The sequence below is a fragment of the Phoca vitulina genome, unplaced genomic scaffold, assembly GCF_004348235.1.
Source record: "Phoca vitulina isolate PV1807 unplaced genomic scaffold, GSC_HSeal_1.0 scaffold12, whole genome shotgun sequence".
In the NCBI taxonomy this organism is placed as follows: domain Eukaryota; kingdom Metazoa; phylum Chordata; class Mammalia; order Carnivora; family Phocidae; genus Phoca; species Phoca vitulina.
The window spans coordinates 40,378,800-40,399,235 of record NW_022589715.1 but is presented as its reverse complement, the minus strand read 5'-3'; the positions used below and the strand labels follow the sequence as shown (position 1 = coordinate 40,399,235).

Genomic DNA, 20,436 nt, shown 5'->3' with positions numbered 1-20,436 from the left:
GTTAATTTTGATAGATGTGTATCAATTCCCACAAATATAATGAGCCAATCCAAGATTCACATTCTATAGCGCAGAATCATGTAGGTGAATTCAGAAATACAGCCTTTCATTTTACAAACAAACCTAAGTCCAAAGGAGTTTGGGACACCCCAAAGTGATTCTTCTACCATTTAATATATAATTGTTACAGAATATAAAGGGCAAGAGATAACTTTGGGATCCCCATTTATATGTCTTTCTAGGCTTTCAGCTACCAGTTAGACTAGAAAATACGTGACATATTACATATGGTGTACCATAAACATTTATAGGGAGGACATATTCCAAAGAGCCCAGAATCGGGGATATTTATATTCACTGGGATGGAGAGAAACAGGGCTAAAATGGAGAAGTTAAACAGTACTTTAATTATTAGAAGCTAGGGTTTGAAGCCTCCCAGCTAGAAGGAATCATAACAGGTACCCAGTTACCTAGAGTCTAACTTATTTTTGTTCACAAAACTCTCTCTCTTTACAGTCCTTGGATCTCAAAAGCATTTTCTCTCATTCTTCCCTAATCACACACACAAAACTCAAGACTCATTCCTCAGAGTACAACTACTAGGTAAGTTTCAAGTTTTAGGAATTTGGAAAAAGTATGAGTGTAAACCCTGCATTGAGAAAAGAAACTTTTAATATAAATCTCTAATGGAGTGGATTTTTTAAAGTAGGTCTTTACACTCCTACTGCAGGCCACTATTAGTTTCCCTTTCCCACTCCCAGGAAAACATAGTCACTCTTTGATCTACCACGAACGAACGGTAAGTACCAGTTAAGGAAACAAAGGTTTGTGATGTCAACTCTGAATATCTGAAAGTATGAATGTGACCCATTTCTTTAAGACGGACTTTAAGAATTTAGCCACTGTCTATAGGATATGCATTTCATCTTAAAAAGTAATTTTTTTTCATTTTCTACTAATAAAATACCTGAAATGTGTATTATTTTACATCTTGAAGGTGCTTGTTTAATTTTAACATTTGTAAAGCATTATGCAATACCTGATGTAATAATATTACCTAGTATTACTTTACATTATATATCCAGAGTATATGGGTTTAGCATCTCTTTGAGATTCATAATGATTACAATCATGCCTATAATTTAAGAACCACATTTGGTCCATTAGAAATTTTTCAAACACTTTATAGTCAACATTTCGTTCCATTATATTAGATTTCTCTTTTCCATGGATACATAGCTTTTAAATTATAACTTTGGAACAGTTGTGAATATCAATGCACCATACTCCTATAATTTACCATCCCTGATTCTTTCAAAGTCAGTCAAATGATGGATGCACTTAAAATTCCCTCTCATCACATCATGTTAAAATCTACATATCAAATATTCCAATTATGCTTATCTTTTCTCACCAAAGATACTGTGACTATATTTTCTATGTATTTATTCAGCTCTCGACAATCTATTTTTATGTATTTCTAAAGCCTTAAAATAAATTCACCCTAAGCATGTATTAGAAACTCAAGGATTAGTGGGATGATTTTTTTTTAACCCTGTGGCTACTTTTCAAAGAATTTTAACTTCTCAAGCAACAACTACTAAAATTCTTCTTCCTTTTTTTTTTTTTTTCAAAGATTTTATTTATTTATTTGAGAGAGAGAGAATGAGAGAGAGCACATGAGAGCGGGGAGGGTCAGAGGGAGAAGCGGGCTCCCTGCGGGACTCGATCCAGGGACTCCAGGATCATGACCTGAGCCGAAGGCAGTTGCTTAACCAACTGAGCCACCCAGGCGCCCTAAAATTATTCTTCTGTATGTCAAGATTATATGATGAAAATAAGCTTTATTGAATTTCAGGGTTTTTTTCATTCTTCTTAAGGTTCATTTTCCGTTTCTGTAACATATATTCAGCACTAATTTCTTGGTGGTTTCATTTAATTGTACTAAAACTTCTTGTCTTTATAAAAAGTTTGACAACATATATACATACATTCTGTAACTGGAAAAACCACCACTTACCCCTAAAATTTCTTTTATTCTTCCAACTTTACTATCCTTCACAGAATTTTTTAACTACAATGTTCTACTTCTCTAACAACTCCTCTTTTTTTTGACAGAGAGAGACACAGCGAGAGAGGCAACACAAGCAGGGGGAGTGGAAGAGGGAGAAGCAGGCTTCCCGCGGAGCAGGGAGCCCGACGCGGGGCTCAATCCCAGGACCCTGGGATCATGACCTGAGCTGAAGGCAGACGCTTAACGACTGAGCCAACCAGGCGCCCCTCTATCAACTCCTCTTAATGCCCTTCCAATCTACCTTTGCTCTTGTTGTACTCACGGAATCAGTGTAGTCTCCGGTCTCCAATGACTCTTTCCCTGATTTAACCCAAAGATCTCGGTTTCATCCTTTACAACTCTGATACACCAGACACTAGTAAGCAAATATCTCATTTCACTAAGGCCAAAAGAGCAGAATATTTCATTGTATTTACATCTTAGATTTTTTATCAAATACACAAACTCACCAAGTCCTAGGTTTCAATTACCATCTTCATTGAGAAAACTTCCAATCTTTCTCAAATTCTTTATGACTCTATGTCTTACATGTAAGGTATCTCCAGTTGAGCTACACAAGCACCTGAAACTTAGCATACTAAAAACAGAATTTATCTCTTTCCCCAAGGAGAAAAATTTTGTCCCACATTACCTCTACACATGACACACATTAAATGTTGAACAATTGTTAGAACAGAAAATACAACAAACAGGTTTAAGATACTCATCAATTTGCAAGCTTTAAGAGAAAATGATATTTTCCCAATATAAACAAAATTTTAAACTTTATTTTACTAAAAACTTTATGTAACATTTCCTTTTTTTCTATATAACATTTCTTAATAAGAAGTCAAAGAAAAGTTAGCAGGGAAGCACTGGAACCTATCTGTGATGTGGCTTGAAATATTACATGATGGCAAGACCTATCCTTCAAGTACGAGCTGGAAGATTTCTCAGCTAAAATGGGAACCTTATAATATAGCAAGAGCCAGAGTTTCTTACATCTTCTCCTTACCTCCAATCTCTTTTCTTCTTTCTAATACATTCTCTACTCTGCAATGAGAATTATGTTTCTAAAATATCGAACTAATCTGGTCAATAATCAAAAATGATACTAAACAAATTTCAAACATACTAAACAAATTTCAAATTCTTTAATCTGGTATTCAACTTTTATAATATGGTGTCAGCATATTTGTCACATTTCACTTCCTACTAATGTACCCCACCCCATGCTCCAGTCACCCCATCCTCCTCATCCATTAAGACCCAGCAAAAATGAGGGACTTGTGATAATGTGTCAAGCAGTAACTATGCACTAAGACTACCAAGATAAAAAGAGTACATTTGGTGGAAAGACATACAACGAAGCAAATCAATGTTATTTAGCATAAAGGCTGTGACAAAAAAATACAAGCAGGATACAGAACAGCAAATTATTAATTCGAACTAGTAATATCAGAGAAAGCCTCATAGAAAAAAATAAACAGTTGTTCATGGATCAAAGAATAATAAACCTTATGTAGCAAATACTATATATACCAAAATCTATTCTGTTGATACATATATTAATCCCCATTTTCTTAGATGATGAAAATGAGAGACAAAAAGAGTTTAAGTTAAACATAATAACAACTATCATTTACTGAATACTTACAACATACCAAGCACTGTGCTAAACACGAAAAAGGAACAAAATGGAATTAAGGTTCCTAATTGAAAAAAAAAAAAATTATGAGAAAAGGCAGCTTTCTCATTTTGTACCTCCACTGGTCAGTTTTAACCTCAATGAGATTCTTTCCTGAAACAGGATAAATTAAAGGGATAAAAAAAATATGATAAAAGAAAAAGGATTCATTTAATTACCCATACCCTACAGTCATAATTCTTTAAATTTCAACAAAAGTATCCTTTGCCCAATTTTCTCAATAGCATTAACTGATTTATTCAACAAATATCTATGAATTATCTACTCTGTATAAGACAAACTAAGGACAATCGTTTTCCTCCACTTCCTACCAAAATTCCACTAAAATGCATTCATCCATTCTAGAAGAGAAAAAACAGATGGGATTATTTTGGGATTAGGCAGTGCAGAAAAAACTGCAGTCTAAAACAAACATGAACAGCCCCACAAGAAGGCTACACCCACGGAGAAGACATTCCTGCCAGCAGAGCCTGGAGAAGTACCAAACCTGGAAATAACAAGAAGAGAAAGCAGGAGGGGTCTGTAGGATTAAAAATAGGAAGATTTAAAATAATAAATTAATAAATAAATAAATAAATAAATAAATAAATAAATAAATAAAATTAGGATGATTAAAAGATGTGTATGGAACAGCCCACCCAAACCTCTTACCCCATTCCTTTACACATAGAAAGTCTATCAGCAACAGTATCAGTTTCTAGCTAAAACATGTTTGTTTTTCTTAACAATCTACCCTGAAAGCATTAGAGCATCTTCATACTCCCTGACAAAATCTTCCTTATTTGGACATAGGCTGGAGGGAGAGGAGGGCACAGTTCTTTTCCTACATTTCATCCATGGACCCTAAAGTGAGGCCCAACAATTGATACCATGCTCAAGAATCACTAATTTCTTTTTTTTTAAGGAAGAGCAAAAGCACAAGAAAAAAGGATGAAAATTAACAGCTGACCTGAAGGAAACACAGCTATTTCTGGGAACGGAAGATAAATGTTTAAAATTTATAAGTGCTATCCTAAAAGAAATTCATGAAGGCACTGCATCCATTAAAAAAGGAGCACCTGCAGGTGTGCCTGGGTGGCTCAGTCAGTTAAACGTCTGACTCTTGGTTTCCACCCAGGTCATGATCTCGGGGTCTTGGGATTGAGCCCCGCTTCAGGCTCTGCACTCAACAGGGAGTCAGTCTGCTTAAGATTCTCTCTCTCTCTCTCCCCCTGTCTCTCCTCCCACCCATACGCATACACACACTCTCTCTCTAAAATAAATAAATCTTTAAAAAAAAAAAGAGCAACTGCAGTACACCTGAAACAAATATAACCATATGTTAACTACACTGGCATTGACTGATTGATCCTCCATATTACTTAATTTTTTTTTCTTTTTGTCCTTTTTCTCAGTTTGGAAGAATCTCTCTAAATGGAATTCCAAGTAGGACAGAGAAAATGGAGAGAGAAATAATAGAAGAAAATTTCCCAGAAGTGAACAAACAGAACTCATGGACTGCCATGAAGGACACATGAGAAAGTATCCACACCTAGAAACACTCTCATAAAATATCATAAAACCAACGATAAAGAAAAAAAGTCTAATAAAATCTTCCAGATAAAAAAGCATATCACTTCGGAAAAAAGAGAACCAGACTGGCATTAGGCTTCTCATCAGATAAATTCTATAGAGGCTAAGAGGCAAAGGAACAATGTCTTCAAAGTCTTGAGCAAAACAAAATGATTTTGAACTATGAATTACACTCCCAAACAATTAAATGAGAAGGCAATATAAGTGCATTTTCAGATATATGAGGCCTGTGAAAATTAAATTAACTGCTTAATATCCTTTCTGGAAATATTATTTGAAATTAGTTATACTCTAACGATGTGGAGAAAAAATCTGAGATAAAGCAGGACATGGAATAACACAAAACAGTAGTCTTGACCCAGAAGAGTGATACAAAGAAACCCCAGAATATAGATATGCTACAGACTTGGAAAGCAACCAGTATATATTAGAAGAAGATGTTGAGAGTTCAATGTATCTTCAAGAACAAAATCAATTCATTTTAGCAAACAGAGCAGAATTATTAGGAAGCTAATAGGACACCTTAAGTGGCAGAGGATTAATACACTTACCTTCTCTGCAGTTTCAATTACAACTCTGGGCTTTAAAGTGAATAGTACTTGCATAATTATAATATTTAAACAGTTTATAGGTTTTCAATATTTAAGAATCAACCTATAAACAGCACAGAAGACCAGAATAAAATCACAGAATGTAGATATTATAAACGTGGTAATAGTAGATTGCAGAAGTAGTGAAAATAATAAAAGCTAACACATATTACATACTTAATATATATGAGGCATTATGCAAAAAAAAAAAAAAAAAAAGGCTTACATGTAATAATTCATTGATAACAAAACGACAGCATTGAGTAGTGGCCAAAAGAATGGGTTCAGGAGCCAGACTACTTGTAGTCTGATATCCAGTTCCACTGCTTACCAGGGTGATGGCCTTTGGCAATTTGCCATAGTTCATTAATATATTTATCTCATTGTATGACTTCTGAAATTGAGAGGAGTCTCACACTCGCTGGCATGTCATAAGTTTAACTGACAGCAGTTACTTTCTTTCTTAGTAGTACTAAAAAATAATAGTGAGCCTTAAAATAGATGGCAAAGGGGGATTGTTACAGTTTATTTTTTTTTTTTTTTTTTTTTTTTAAAGATTTTATTTATTTATTTGACAGAGAGACACAGCGAGAGAGGGAACACAAGCAGGGGGAGTGGGAGAGGGAGAAGCAGGCTTCCCGCCGAGCAGGGAGCCCGATGCGGGGCTCGATCCCAGGACCCCGGGATCATGACCTGAGCCGAAGGCAGACGCTTAACGACTGAGCCACCCAGGCGCCCCGGGATTGTTACAGTTTAAAAGAGACTTTAAGACAATAATCGAATGCAAGGCATGAACTTTGATTGGACACTGAAAGGGAAAAAAGGTAAATAAATTGTAAAAATTGAAATCATAGACATTTTTCCAAGATGCAATAGTAGTATACATCTTAGGTTATACAAGAGTCTCCTTTTCTTGGGGCGCCTGGGTGGTTCAGTCGTTACGTGTCTGCCTTCAGTTCAGGTCATGATCCCAGGGTCCTGGGGCTCGCGGGCTCCCTGCTCAGTGGGAAGCCTGCTTCTCACTCTCCCACTCCCCCTGCTTGTGTTCCTGCACTCGCTATCTCTCTCTGTCAAATAAATAAATGAAATCTTTAAAATAAAATAAAATACGGGGCGCCTGAGTGGCCCAGTCGTTAAGCATCTGCCTTCGGCTCAGGTCATGATCCCAGGGTCCTGGGATCGAGCCCCACATCGGGCTCCCTGCTCCGCGGGAAGCCTGTTTCTCCCTCTCCCACTCCCCCTGCTTGTGTTCCCTCTCTCGCTGTGTCTCTCTCTGTCAAATAAATAAATAAAATCTTTAAAAAAAAAAATTTGTTAAAATAAAATAAAATACTATCTTCTTTAAAAAAAAAAAGTCTCCTTTTCTTAGTCACTGACTTTTTTCAACATCCAGGCCAGTGGTCTTGTACAAGTTGCCACATTTGGGATTTGACTATTTTCTTAGGTTTGGCAAGAATACAACATATGTATTGTTGTACACCGGAGAAACACATACAATATTGACATGCACCTGTATATTTGCTGGCATTCTGTCACCTGTGTTTGTGTTATATTTTAACCAAAAAAATATCTGAAGGCCAAAAGCTTTTATTTTCCTTTATTTTTCCCAAAATTGCATTCCAGTTCTCTTATGTCTTCTTTCTTATTACTGCAGAGTAAGTTATATTCAAAGGAGGAACTGGAGGGGAAAAAATCAGTACTGGAAATGAAGAGAAAAGGACAATTATGTTCTTAGGCAGCCTCTGGAGTAATTAGTGCTACACAACCTCAGAGTGCATACCAGCTGTTCAGCTGAGCTTTGTTTTTACTGGTTTTGCCCTTTCTATGTCTAAATGAGAAACAATAAAGAGATTTTGGGTAACTTTTAACTTAAAGCCCAACTGTTTGGTTCTCATTTGTGATTCATAAAAATTTCAACTGAAAAAATTTTTTTGGTTTTATTCAGGCATATTTTATAGTGTGGCATTAATATATTAACTTTACATGTGTGTGAATTATATTAGAATATTGTATTAACTTGTGTCTCAGTTTCCTCATCAGTAAAATGGGGAAAACAATAAAACCTACCTTTTGGTTATTAGGAGGGCTAAATCAATTAAATAAGTTTGTATCTATTAAGTGCTTAAAATAGCGCCTGGACACAACATCTGGTACATGAATAGAATAAAGAAAGTGAATCATCATTAGTTCTTACATCTTACCATTTGTTATTTTCTCCATTTGAAGGATAAGAAAACTGAGCTCTAAAGAGGTTAAGTAACATTCCCAACATCAGACATGTGGCTAGATGGTAGAGCTGGGATCAGAATCTAACTGGCCTAACTCCTAAGCCTCTGCTCCTAACCACCTCACTATTCAGTTGCACAGTTTGTATATAATTATTTATTCAGCCATAGCCTTATTGTTGAAAAATCAGATATCCAGAAGTTTTTTTCACCACTACAGATAATGACACAATGAATATCTTTGTACCTACATTCTTATGTATCAGGGCAAATCCAAAAAGTAAAATCACTAGGCCAAAGGTTTACACATTTTTAATTTTAACAGAAATTACTCATTTTAAAACATTTATTAAAGCAGGTCTATCTTTCCCTTTTACAGTATCTGGATTTCCTATCTTACTAAAAAATGTCATCTCTAGGGGCGCCTGGGTGGCTCAGTCGTTAAGCGTCTGCCTTTGGCTCAGGTCATGATCCCAGGGTCCTGGGATCGAGCCCCGCATCGGGCTCACTGCTCAGCGGGAAGCCTGCTTCTCCCTCTCCCACTCCCCCTGCTTGTGTTCCCTCTCTCGCTGTCTTTCTCTGTCAAGTAAATAAATAAAATCTTTAAAAAAAAAAAAAAAAGTCATCTCTATTCCAGTTATACAAATATTCTCCTCATCTCTTCATATAAATATATATATTTAATTCATTTACAGTTCAGTTTTTGTGTATTTTATGAAGAGGGGATCTAGTTGGTTTTCTTATAAATGGATAACAAATTATACTAGCAGCATTTATTAAAACATCCTTTTCCCACCAGGGTGAAATGTCACCCTTGTCACATTTTAAACTCCTTTGTCATTCGCAAGCTTCCTGCCTGTACTAAAACCAAATTACTTTTGATCTAAGTAAGTCTTGGGCTCATGTTTTTTCATCCACTTAAAACAGGCCTTTCCCAGGGGCGCCTGGGTGGCTCAGTTGGTTAAGCGACTGCCTTCGGCTCAGGTCATGATCCTGGAGTCCTGGGATCGAGTCCCACATCGGGCTCCCTGCTCGGCGGGGAGCCTGCTTCTCCCTCTGACCCTCCCCCCTCTCATGTGCTCTCTCTCTCTCATTCTCTCTGTCTCAAATAAATAAATAAAATCTTTAAAAAAAAAAAAAAAAAAAAAAAACAGGCCTTTCCCAGCCCTGTAAATCCAAATCCTACCATCTGTTAAGGTCCAATACAAATGCCAGGACTACTTTAGTGTTTCTACCCTTCCTTCCTCTCATCCCTCGCTAGAGGCAATCACCCCCTCCTTTGAATGTCCACAATACTTTATCTGTACAGTACTTCTCTTACAATACCTCTCACTTTTAATATAATTAGTTACATACAAGTCCTACCTCCCTTTCTAGGTGGTAACATTTTGATGGACTTGATCTATATCTACACCATTTTTATAGCACCCTTAGTACTTAGGACAGTGCCTCCAAACCGTATTTGTTAGATGAATAACTGCACAACCTTCTTGATCCCTCCCCAGGATCTGTAGGTCTGCAACTAAGTGAAAATTGCTGCATTAAGACTAACTCCCTTATATGCAGAAAAGGGTAGCTTTGCCAAATAAAGGGGAATTTTTCCGTAATCGATGAATCAGAAAGTTAAAACACCTGAAATTTAAACTCGCATAGACTGTACCATGTTTATATGAGAAAAAGTAAAAGACTATTAAATGAAGTAGTGTTGACTATTTTTTCAAAATAACAACTTCTAGACTATGATGGGTTTAATACAGATTCAGAACAATCTTCTACATATTTACATCCAAATCCTCTATGATGATAACCAATGTGCATAATTATGAAATTAGTGCAAGGTAAGATTAAATGCCTTATGAATCATCAAAGATACAATACAAACAGGACCATCTGTATTATAAGCAAAGTAAGTATTCACTATATTGCTAATTTCTTGGAGTGCTAGAAAGGTCCCCTGCCTGCCCCTAATCTTCTCAATCAGTGACCTATCACCTAAAAATTTATCATGAATATTCACGGTTTTCATTTAAGAGTCTAAACTAGTGGTTCTCAACCATGGGCCGTTTTGCTTGCCAAGGGACATTTGGCAGTATCTGCAGACATTTTTGGTTGTCACTACTGAGCAGGGAGGGATATCTACTAGCACTGAGTGGACCACATGCCAGGGATACTACTAAACATCATACAATGCCCAACACAGCCCCACACAACATAGGATCATCTGGCCCAAATGTCAATAGTGCCAAGGCTGAGAAACTCTGGTCTATACTCTGCTAAAATGCAAAAGCACGTTGTTTTCAATTTAATGTGTAACGTAGCAAGCCCTCCACTTCAATCCAATCGAATCAAGCCTTTTTTCCTTTTACTCGTCCTCCACACTGCCAAATCCAGGGGTTACTAATTTATCCTCAACTTATACAACTCCCCAGCAGCATTTATTTGACTCAGCTAGTTGGTTACTCCCTCCTTAAAACACTTCTTTCTCTTGACTCTCTTTTCATCTCAGTTCCCTGATTTTCTTTCTGCTTTAATGGGCACACCTTCCAGGCTATTTTGTTAACTCTTCAACGCTGTTCAGTATTTAATGTTGCAATGACCCTTTTCTTCCCTTTGTTATCCTCATCTGTTTTCCAGAGATGATCTCAGCCAGAACCATGGCTTTAACCTCCATGGTAACCTTTAACATAACCTCTATATTTAGCAGCATTTATTTTTTTTTTTTTTTTTTTTTTTTTAGCAGCATTTATTAATGCTGATAACAATGATATTTATTTATAACTCCAGTCCTGACCTCCCCACTGAGCTTCAGACTTATTTAGCCAACTTGTTAGCTCCACTCGGATGTCAGTCTCTATAACTTAATATGTCCAAAACAGAACTCTTGATGCATAAATTATTATTACTGTAATCAAAACACATACTTGGTAAAATGTTAACAACTGAGGAATCTGGGTTCAAGTCTTACAACTTTTATGTAAATCTGAAATTATTTCAAAATAAAAAGTGAAACAAACAAACAAAAACACATGGTTCCCAACAGTCCACATTCTGTTCTTCCCTCTTTCTGTAAACTGCACCACCAGTTCCTCATAAAAAATATCTAGATATCATCATTAATTCATCTTTGCCACATCTAATCCACCAGCAAGTTCAAGATGCTCTACTGAAAAATGTATTCCAAATCACGCCACTTCTCTCCATTCTCCATTGTTACCAGCTTCCTAACTGGTCTCCCTGTTACCACCCTTGCCTCCTATATTAGTTTCCTATGGCTGCCAAAACAAATTACTACAAACCAGGTAGCTTAAAAAACAGAAATGTATTGTTTCACAGTTCTAGGGTTTAAGTCTGAAATCAAGGTGTCAGCAGGGCGATGATCTCTCTCAAATCCCTAGGGGAGGATCCCTCCTTACCTCTTCCTAACTTGTGGTGGTTGCTGGCAATCTTCAGTGTTCCCTAGCTTGCAGATGCATACTCCAATCTCTCCCTCCATCTTCACACAGTAGCCTCTCTGTATGTCTTGTCTGTGTTCAAATTTCCCTCTTTTTTATAAAGACACGAGTCAGCAGATTAGGACCCACCCTAATTCAATATGACTTCATCTTAACTTGATTACATCTGCAAAGACCCTATTTCCAAATAAATTCACACTCACGAGGTTCCAGGGGTTAGGACTTCAACATATCCTTTAGGGGAACACAATTCAGCCCATAACATCCCCTATAATCAATTTTCCACACAATAGCCATAATGATCTTCACGAATGTGCATCAGGCCCTATCACTCTCCTTCCTATCACCCTCCTGTGTCGTCCTCTTCCTGCCTCTCAAACATACATCTCTAGCCACATGGGCCTTCCTTCTGTCTGTCCAACACACCACTCATCCCTGCCTCAGGACCTCTGCCTGGAATTTTGGTGTGACTTCTTCCTCATCATTTCAAGTCACCACTCAAGTGTTACTTCCTAACACAAGTTTACTCTGATCATCTACCTAAGCAGCACATCCCAGAGGTATTCTCTTTCATATAACCCGAGTTTCTAAGCAGCATTTGCCAGTACCAGAAAGTATCTTATTTGTTTGTTATTTAAGTAACCCCCCTTATTTGAACATAAGCTCTACTGAGCCAGATTCCATTATTATAGCCCCAGAGACTAAACCAGCGCCTTACAAGTATTTTTCATTTTTATTTACTCAAATATGTCTTTTTCTTTGATGATACAAGGATTTCCTATATTACCCACAAAGATTAATTATACCCCTAAATAAATTTTCTTGTATTTTTTCTCTTTTTTGTGGGTGATTCAGTTAAATCTTTAATCCATTTGGAATTAATCTTTGTATACTTGAGAAACAGGAGTCACGTCAGATGATTCCAATGCAAAAAGTCTGCAATAACTCTGACCTATTGGATAAAGCTCAAACACTTCTGCAGAACATATGCAACGTTCCCTGAACTGACTGCCTCTGTCCCTCCATCGTACCAACCTCCTGCTGATGATTGCATCCTGTCCTGTCCTCTGACTACACCAAAGAGTCCTAATGGATCATCAAGAAGAATTATGCTTCAAATGCACTTCTCCATCTGCCTGAACTCCTATAAATCCTTAAAACCCCAGTTCTAATGTCACCTCTCTTGGAAAGCCTTTCCTGTTGAACCCTAGAGTTCCTCACTTCCTTCTTTATACCTCCACTTTTACATCCCTCTACTCTATAATATACAGTACCTGCTTCATAAATATATAAAGTATTTAGACTAGTGTCTAGCACACAATAAATGCTAAGTAAATGTTAACTACTATTTTATTACCACAATAGGTTGCAATTATTTGTGTAATCTACCTTGCTAGACCAAGAGGGACAGAGGGCAGAGACCCATTTATTTGCCATTTTACCAAACCCACTGGTCTGGCACATATTAAGCACTAATAAGTACTAAACAAATTAATAACACCTCAATGCTGGACCAAAGTAATTTTCTTTGAAACTGTAGATTCCTTATATTTAAAAAAAGAAGAAGAAGAAGAAGAAAGAAACTTTTAAGATGAAAAACAAGCCTGCCCTTCCTGCTTTTTGATTTGGCTCAAATTCGAGGAGTTAGGGGAGAGTTCAGCTTTACCCACATCCAGAAAGACAATTCTAGGTGCTCTATGACTATCACTGTACAATCCATTATACTGGAAATGAAAACAATGGCATTTTTAAAAGGGAGAGGGAAATTTAAAACTTTTTGTCTTATTTTGAACGCAGTCAGACGTGTCTTAACCTCAGGTGAATTCATAACCTCACATTCGCCTGGCCCCGAACCTCACATAAGGAAACTTATCAGCTTCTCTGATAAAACAATCCGATAACGTCAACTCTGGGATGAAGAAGCCGCACGGGTGGAAACGCAGGGGCTGCCCTCTCCAAGAGGAGTCTCGGTCCATACCAACCTCGGAGAATCACAGCATTCTTACCCTGGGGTACGACAGGATTCCTCAGCTCGGGTATCCCCTAAGCTAGCGCTGCAGAGAAGGAGCAAACCGCCCTGCGTTAGTCAGTGGCTGCAAGGAACTGAGATGACCACAACCCACGGGAGAAGAGGCGGAGAGAAGCTTCAAGCGGGAAAAATGAAGTGTACAGATGCTACGAGCGGAGAAAAGGAGAAAGAAAAGCAGCGGGAGGGTAGCTAAGTCAGGAACACCGCCACTTCTCACTTAGCGCCACCTCGAATTTTGGCATCTAATGACTACACCCGCCGAGTTCACGCCCTTCTTCCCGCTCCATTGCGGGCCAAGCCACCGCCCACCCGCTGGAGAGCCGCGCGGGTGGCAGGAGGGAGCGACCGCCGCCTCCCGTACTCACCGGTTCTCGGTGCCGTCACTTCTGCGCGGAAAGGCCTGGTCTGAGGCCAGGCCTTCGGAGTCAGCTCCCGGGAGGCCGCAACGTTCGATTTCTCCCTTCCCCCCCCCCCCACCACGAGACCGCCAACCTGCGTCCCGGCTTCCGTAGGCGGACGGCTTGGTGGCCCCGGATGTTGATATGCCGCCTGCCCCGGAAACAGTGGCGGGAGTCCCAAGGGGGCGGAGGTGGCGTTTCCCGGCTCTCCGGAAGGAGACGTGGCGGCAGTTGGGCCCCGGGCTGCCTGGGTGCTTAGTAGTCCCGCCGCCTCCTCCTCCTCCTCCCCCTCCTCTCCTCTATGGGCAGAGGAGGTTGTGGCGGTGGCTGGAGAAATCGGCAGCGGAGGATGGAGGAAGGAGGAGGCGGCGCGCGTAGTCTGGTCCCAGGCGGGCCGGTGTTATTGGTCCTCTGCGGCCTCCTAGAGGCGTCCGGTGGCGGCCGAGCGCTCCCCCAGCTCAGCGATGACATCCCTTTCCGAGTCAACTGGCCCGGCACCGAGTTCTCTCTGGTCAGTGCCCTCGCGAATCCTGTAGCCATCTCTCTCTCCCTCCTAGCACTAGGGTTTGGCCCCTTCCCTCGGTACCTGCGCTTTTCTCCTCCAGAACCACCTCGGCAGGCGAATGCCTCCTTTCCCTAATCCAAAGGTTCATTTACCTCGCATTCATTCATTCATACAGCAAGTGTTTAGCGAACACATTATGTGGTTGTGCCCTCCATGCTAAGCATTGAGGATCCAGCGGTCACCTGCTCTCTGCCTTTTAAATTTGTCTCGTTAGACATTGCTTATCAACACTCCCACCCCGTGGAAGAAGCTTTCTTAGAATCACGTCAGGCACAGGTATTTATCTTCTCTTTAAGAGTCAGCAGCAGGTCTTCCTCCACCAGCCGCCTTCTCTCCTTCAGTATTACCACCCTACCCACACAACCGGTTGTACTGCAGATAGGAGTTCCCTCTCGCATACTAGTCATTTCTGTCTTGTATACACACACGTGTATATGTACATACTCACAGCTCTTTCTCCTTCAGAGTTGTTTCCGAGAGGGCTATTTGGCCTTTGAGATGTTAATGACATTCTATTCAGAATAACCTTTAGGGTGCTGATATTACGACTGTTATTTAAAACCCCAGAACATGAGATTCTGTGATCAGTTTTCCTAGAGTGATGAACATTTTTATAACTTCACAGTAATGAAAATTTGCGATCCTCTGTCTTTAGGAAGTACTCTGCTGAAAAGTCTTCCTACCACTGTAGGCCAATAAAAAACTGTGCACTTAAGATGCTTACCGTGTAGTAGTTAATTTATTTCAAACTGAAGTCTTGGAAAATACAAAAGCTTTTTTAAAATTCTTATTCCAGTTACCTGTAGTCATTCCATTTGGGATGACCGTTTTGTTCTATTACCATATTGTTCTATTACTACTTCATTGAAACAAGAATAAGTGATAGCATGATGTCAAAGCAAGATTTAGCAGGACAACAGATGTTATGGTTACCACAACAGCTTTCTATTTACAAATGTTAGTTTTTGCAAATATTTCACACTTGTTTATTTCTCTACTCCTCTTCTTTTCAATTCTCCTATTCTTGTAGTTCAGTGGTACTCAACATTATCTAAGTAAATATTTCTCTGAGAAGCCAGGTTTATCTTTGTATGAATGCCATGAAATATTGTTATATTAAAATACTTAGAGGGCATCTGGGTGGCTCAGTCGGTTAAGCATCTTCTTCGGCTGGGGTCATGATCCCAGAATCCTGGGATCAAGTCCCGAGTCGGGCTCCCTGCTCAGTGGGCAGTCTGCTTCTCTCTCTCCCTCTGCCCCTCCTCACTGCTTGTGCTCTCTCTCTCTCTCTCAAATAAATAAATAAAATCTTTTAAAAAAAATAAAATAAAATACTTATATAAAAGTTTGTTATAAGTGAGATATAACTTTAGCAGTCTTGAAGTGAGAATAATTTAGTCCAACCTCTGTTATCTTTCAAAAGAGCACACAGAATAAACATGAGAAGTGTTTCAGAATGTTGTCATTAAAGTATTTTACTCTTGCACCTGTCAGGTTTTTTTTTTTTAAGATTTTATTTATTTGAGAAAGAGGCAGAGAGAACACAAGCAGGGGGAGGGGCAGACAGAGAGGCAGAGGGACTAGCAGACTCCCAGCTGAGCAGGAAGCCCAACTTGGGGCTCTATCCCAGGACCCCAAGATCTTAACCTGAGCTGAAGTCAGATACTTAACTGACTGAGCCACCCAGGCGCCCTGTTATTTTTTTGGTTTTTAATTCAAAAATTACATGCTGATATGCAGCCCTGAAAACTTCCTGACTTACAAGTGGATAACTAAAACTGGCCTTTTTAGAGGTTACTACCAGATTGTTATTCTGTTTTCTTTCTGGCACTGGTGTTTGCTGGCTAAAAAAAGGTTATGGAAGATCTGTCTTAAATGTATCCTCTACGAACCTTTCACATATCTCTCAATTTTATTTTGAATTTTAATTTTTAATTCTCTTTGGCAATGTAACATAATCTAAGATGGGCACATCTGAAGTTTTTCTGAAGTTTTTTTTCTTTTTTTTTTTTTTTTAAGTTATTTTGAGCGATGCCAGGGTGGCTCAGTCAGTTAAGTGTCCACCTTCAGCTCAGGTCATGATCCCAGGACCTGGGATTGAGTCCCTCATCCACATCGAACTCCCTGCTTGTGCCCCCCTTCTTTCTCTCTGACAAATAAATAAATAAAATCTTTAATAAAAAAAAATTTTTTTTAAGTTATTTTGAGGAAAATCTAGAGACCTTTTTCTGTGATTTGCCAAAAGGTCTGTGGCCCTCATGCAAAAATAAACTGTAGGAGTCTTTATCATTGGCCTTTGGGTTTTGTTTTAGTACTTTTTAATCTTGAGGCTTCTCTTCCCTACTTTATGTAATTGACACTACAGCCCTCCTCACCTCGCACTGTCATTTTCTTTTATGGGCCAGTTGGTGGGACAAATATAACTAAGCAGCTGTATGAACTGGGATAAGTGCCTTTATCTCTCTACTATCTGAAATTGGGAGAGACTAGATTGGAAGATGTGAATTTTTTTTTTTAGCTTTAAAATTCTTCTGTGCTTTAAATCATCTCCCCATTCAGATATATCAAAACAATATATAATCTTTATAATCTTGCTTTCAAATTTACTTAGAAAAGTTATTAAGCACCAAAACTGTGTATATTTTTTAATGTTTATGTTAACTAATTAATGACTATGATAGTCTTTGTTTACTGGTTTTTAGCATTCAGTTTTTTTGTGTGTATATATTTTTCTTCTGAAATACCATCTCTCTCATTAAACTGTTCAACGATTCATTACTTCACAGAGTTCACAGATTTCACCAAAGTAAAACCACAGAATAAGTCCAATTTTCTCTTTACTTCTCTTGGAAATATATTCCCACTCAAAAACTTCCCGTAGGGGTACATGAGTGGCTCAGTCAGTTAAGCCTCCGTCTCTTGATCTCAGCTTAGGTCTTGATCTCAGGGTCATGAGTTCAGGCCCTGCGTTGGGCTCTGAGCCTACTTTAAAAACAAAACAAAACAAAACAAAAACTTACCCCAAACACTATGCTTGGGAAGAATGGTAACCAACTCCATAGTTCCAAGCATGTTTGTTTGTTTTTTTTCCAAGCATGTTTATATATGCTGGGAAGTTGTACCACTGAGTTTATTTTACAGCTTCTCTCTTTTGTCTCTCATCCTCTATCTTAATTCTTCCAGACTCTTGTCAAACATTAGGAATTTCTCCCCTGCCAACATATTTTTTAAGTTCCTTAACCTTAAAGTACCATACCCCCTTGGATTGGTTTCATTATATTAATATCTGACTTTAATCAAATCACTAATAGCGCCTCTTACACTGAAAATACATTAAGGTATTATATGGAACTTTTTTACACTATCTGCAATTCTGTATATTCAGAATTTATTATATTTCATTTTCCTAAAGAACTGTTTTACTAAATCAAAAGGAAACATTTTTAGTAGCAGATCAAAAAAGTTTTTTAACTTAGAAAATCAGAAAAGGTTAACTTTTTCCCAGTAATTTCTTTATGAAAAACAGGATAAAGTTTGTTAAAATTTTTAGTTTGTGTTCCCAATAAGTGACTCACTATTCCAGCAGTTTTCAGATAGAGGAATTGCTACTTGATCTGTTTTATTGAAGAGGAAAGCAACCCTTCCAAAACTAATGAAAGACAAATCTTTGCATCTTCAAACAAGTGATGGCTTTTATTTCTTGTTACCCTTTACCTAGACCTAAAAACAGTAGACAGAGTATAGCCAGGGCACAGGGGTGCAAAAGCACCTAGGTCTGGGGATTCCAAACAGACGAGGTTCAGCCACTCACAGCTGACAAAATCCAAACTCAGAGAAATGAATGGTGGTGAAACAAGAAAGGATTTAATTTCAGTGAGGCCAGCACCCAGAACACAGCAGACTGGCGGCTCAAAGACTGTCTCCAAAGTGCTGAAAATACTTCCAGATTTATGTATGAAAAATATGGGCAAAGGTGGCGTGGGTATGTTCAGGGAGGCACTGAAGGTCAAATCAAACCTCGTCATGGAGTCAGTCATGGGAGGCGTCTTGCTGGTGCGGGCAGTCCTTTTTACTTGAGGGAATAGTTTTGGTTCCCATCAGGGAATGCTTTGCCCCCTGGATCTTCCAGTCTGAGCCAAGAGACAAGCTGGAAGGAAGAACCCAACTAGGAAGTTTGAGGTCAAAATGGAGGTAGCCAAAGTCCTCTTCCAGGAGGAATGAGTTTCTTATCATATAAACATAAAGCCCCAAGAGTGGTTTTTATTACAAAGAAAGGATTGTCTTCCTTTCTTTGCTGTGGTTCCAAGCAAGCAGTTCTTTTTCCATTGTTGGCATTGTGAATGTTTTAGTAAATAAGTCAATATTGCTGTGGAATTCAATTCTGAACATTAGAGTTGCAGGTACTTCACAAATAGAGGTAAATACTCTTAAGTCATACGCTACTGGTTGCCTTCGCTACCGTACAGGAATGATTTGGCAAGACTTCAGGCCAGCCATTGCTCAGCAAATGTGAGTCATGCTTTGAAGAACTCTGCACACATTCCGCATATATCTGAAAAACGTCGAAAGGCTTTGTAAATGTTATGTCTTATAGCAGTTTGTTGGCACAACTGAATAAATGTTTCTAAGGATCCCTTTTTCATAAATTTGGTTTTGTAACTCTCACTTTCAAGTCTCTGGTTCCCCTCTTCACTTACAGTGGTCTTTTAAATAAGGATCCTTCGTCATAATCCAGGAGCCTATATAGTAATCTAAAAAAATGTTAACAAACGCTGATGCAAATATGTTAAAACGTATTATAAACATAAAACAGTTAAGAGCACACAAAATATGGAACCAGTCTGCTTGGATTCATCTCTGTACTGTGCTACTTACTAGCTGTGTTACCTTGTACAAATTTTTTTTAAAAGATTTTATTTACTTATTTGAAAGAGAAAGAGTGAGCAAGAGAGCACACAAGCAGGGGGAGCAGCAGAGGCAGAGGGAGAAGCAGGCTCCCCGCTGAGCAGGGAGCCCGATGAGGGGCTCAATCCCAGGGCCCTGGGATCATGACCTGAGCTGAAGGCAAACCCTTAGCCGACTGAGCCACCCAGGTGCCCCACCTTGTACAAATTAAGCTCTGGGCTTCAATTTCCTTTTCTGAAGATGGGTAGAATGTTTGTCTTAAAGATCGATGAGTTAAAAAATGTTAAGGACTTAAAACTGCAATACAGCTAATTACAGCTTGTATTTACTACTATTTTTTGTTTTGTTTTATTGTCTTGGAAAAACATTGCAATAATTTGCATTTGTGTGTAAGATAACATTGGATCAAGTAGTACTTGTTTTATTATGGTTATGAGTCCTTCTTGTTAAATTGAGAAAAGAACAGTTACTTAATAAGAGTGGTTCTTTCTTCATGAGGGATGGCCAAATAGTATAGTGGTTTCACAGTATCGTAAGATGAGAAGTTAAGAGTTGAATTATCATGGGGCGCCTGGGTGGCTCAGTCGTTAAGCATCTGCCTTCAGCTCAGGTCATGTTCCCAGAGTCCGGGGATGGAGCCCCGCATCAGGCTCCCTGCCCCACGGGAAGCCTGCTTTTCCCTCTCCCACCCCCCCCCCTTGTGTTCCCTCTCTCGCTATGTCTCTCTCTCTCAAATAAATAAATAAAATATTAAAAAAAAAAGTTGGATCTCACAGAACACATATCATAGAATATGAAAACCTCTGTCTTAGTAGTGACACATTTGCTATAACACAGCAAAGATTTCTTTTTAGTTAAATAATATGAGTTATATTAATTGAAATGTTCATTTGAATTACATTGGTTCATATTTGGTTTGTGAATTTGTTTGGTTTTATA

The 20,436-nt window shown here is 38.7% G+C and overlaps 2 protein-coding genes across 10 annotated transcripts in view; one reads left to right on the top strand and one right to left on the bottom strand.

The window, feature by feature from the left end:
- LOC116636302 (ankyrin repeat and SOCS box protein 3) overlaps positions 1 to 20,436 on the bottom strand; it is a 163,960-nt gene that overhangs the window by 100,112 nt on the left and 43,412 nt on the right. The window contains exon 1 of one of the 8 annotated variants that reach the window (XM_032411005.1): positions 13,995 to 14,117. The exons of 6 other annotated variants lie outside the window; for them this stretch is intronic. The gene's annotated coding sequence lies outside the window, so the exon portion shown is untranslated. One more of the 8 variants, XM_032410998.1, reaches the window with a different exon arrangement.
- Positions 14,239 to 20,436, top strand: part of ERLEC1 (endoplasmic reticulum lectin 1) — a 29,745-nt gene continuing 23,547 nt past the window's right edge. For both annotated transcript variants that reach the window (XM_032411007.1, XM_032411006.1), the window contains exon 1: positions 14,239 to 14,538. In XM_032411007.1, the coding sequence (XP_032266898.1) occupies positions 14,329 to 14,538 (210 nt within the window). In that variant the 5' untranslated portion in view covers positions 14,239 to 14,328. The remainder of the gene's footprint in view (positions 14,539 to 20,436) is intronic.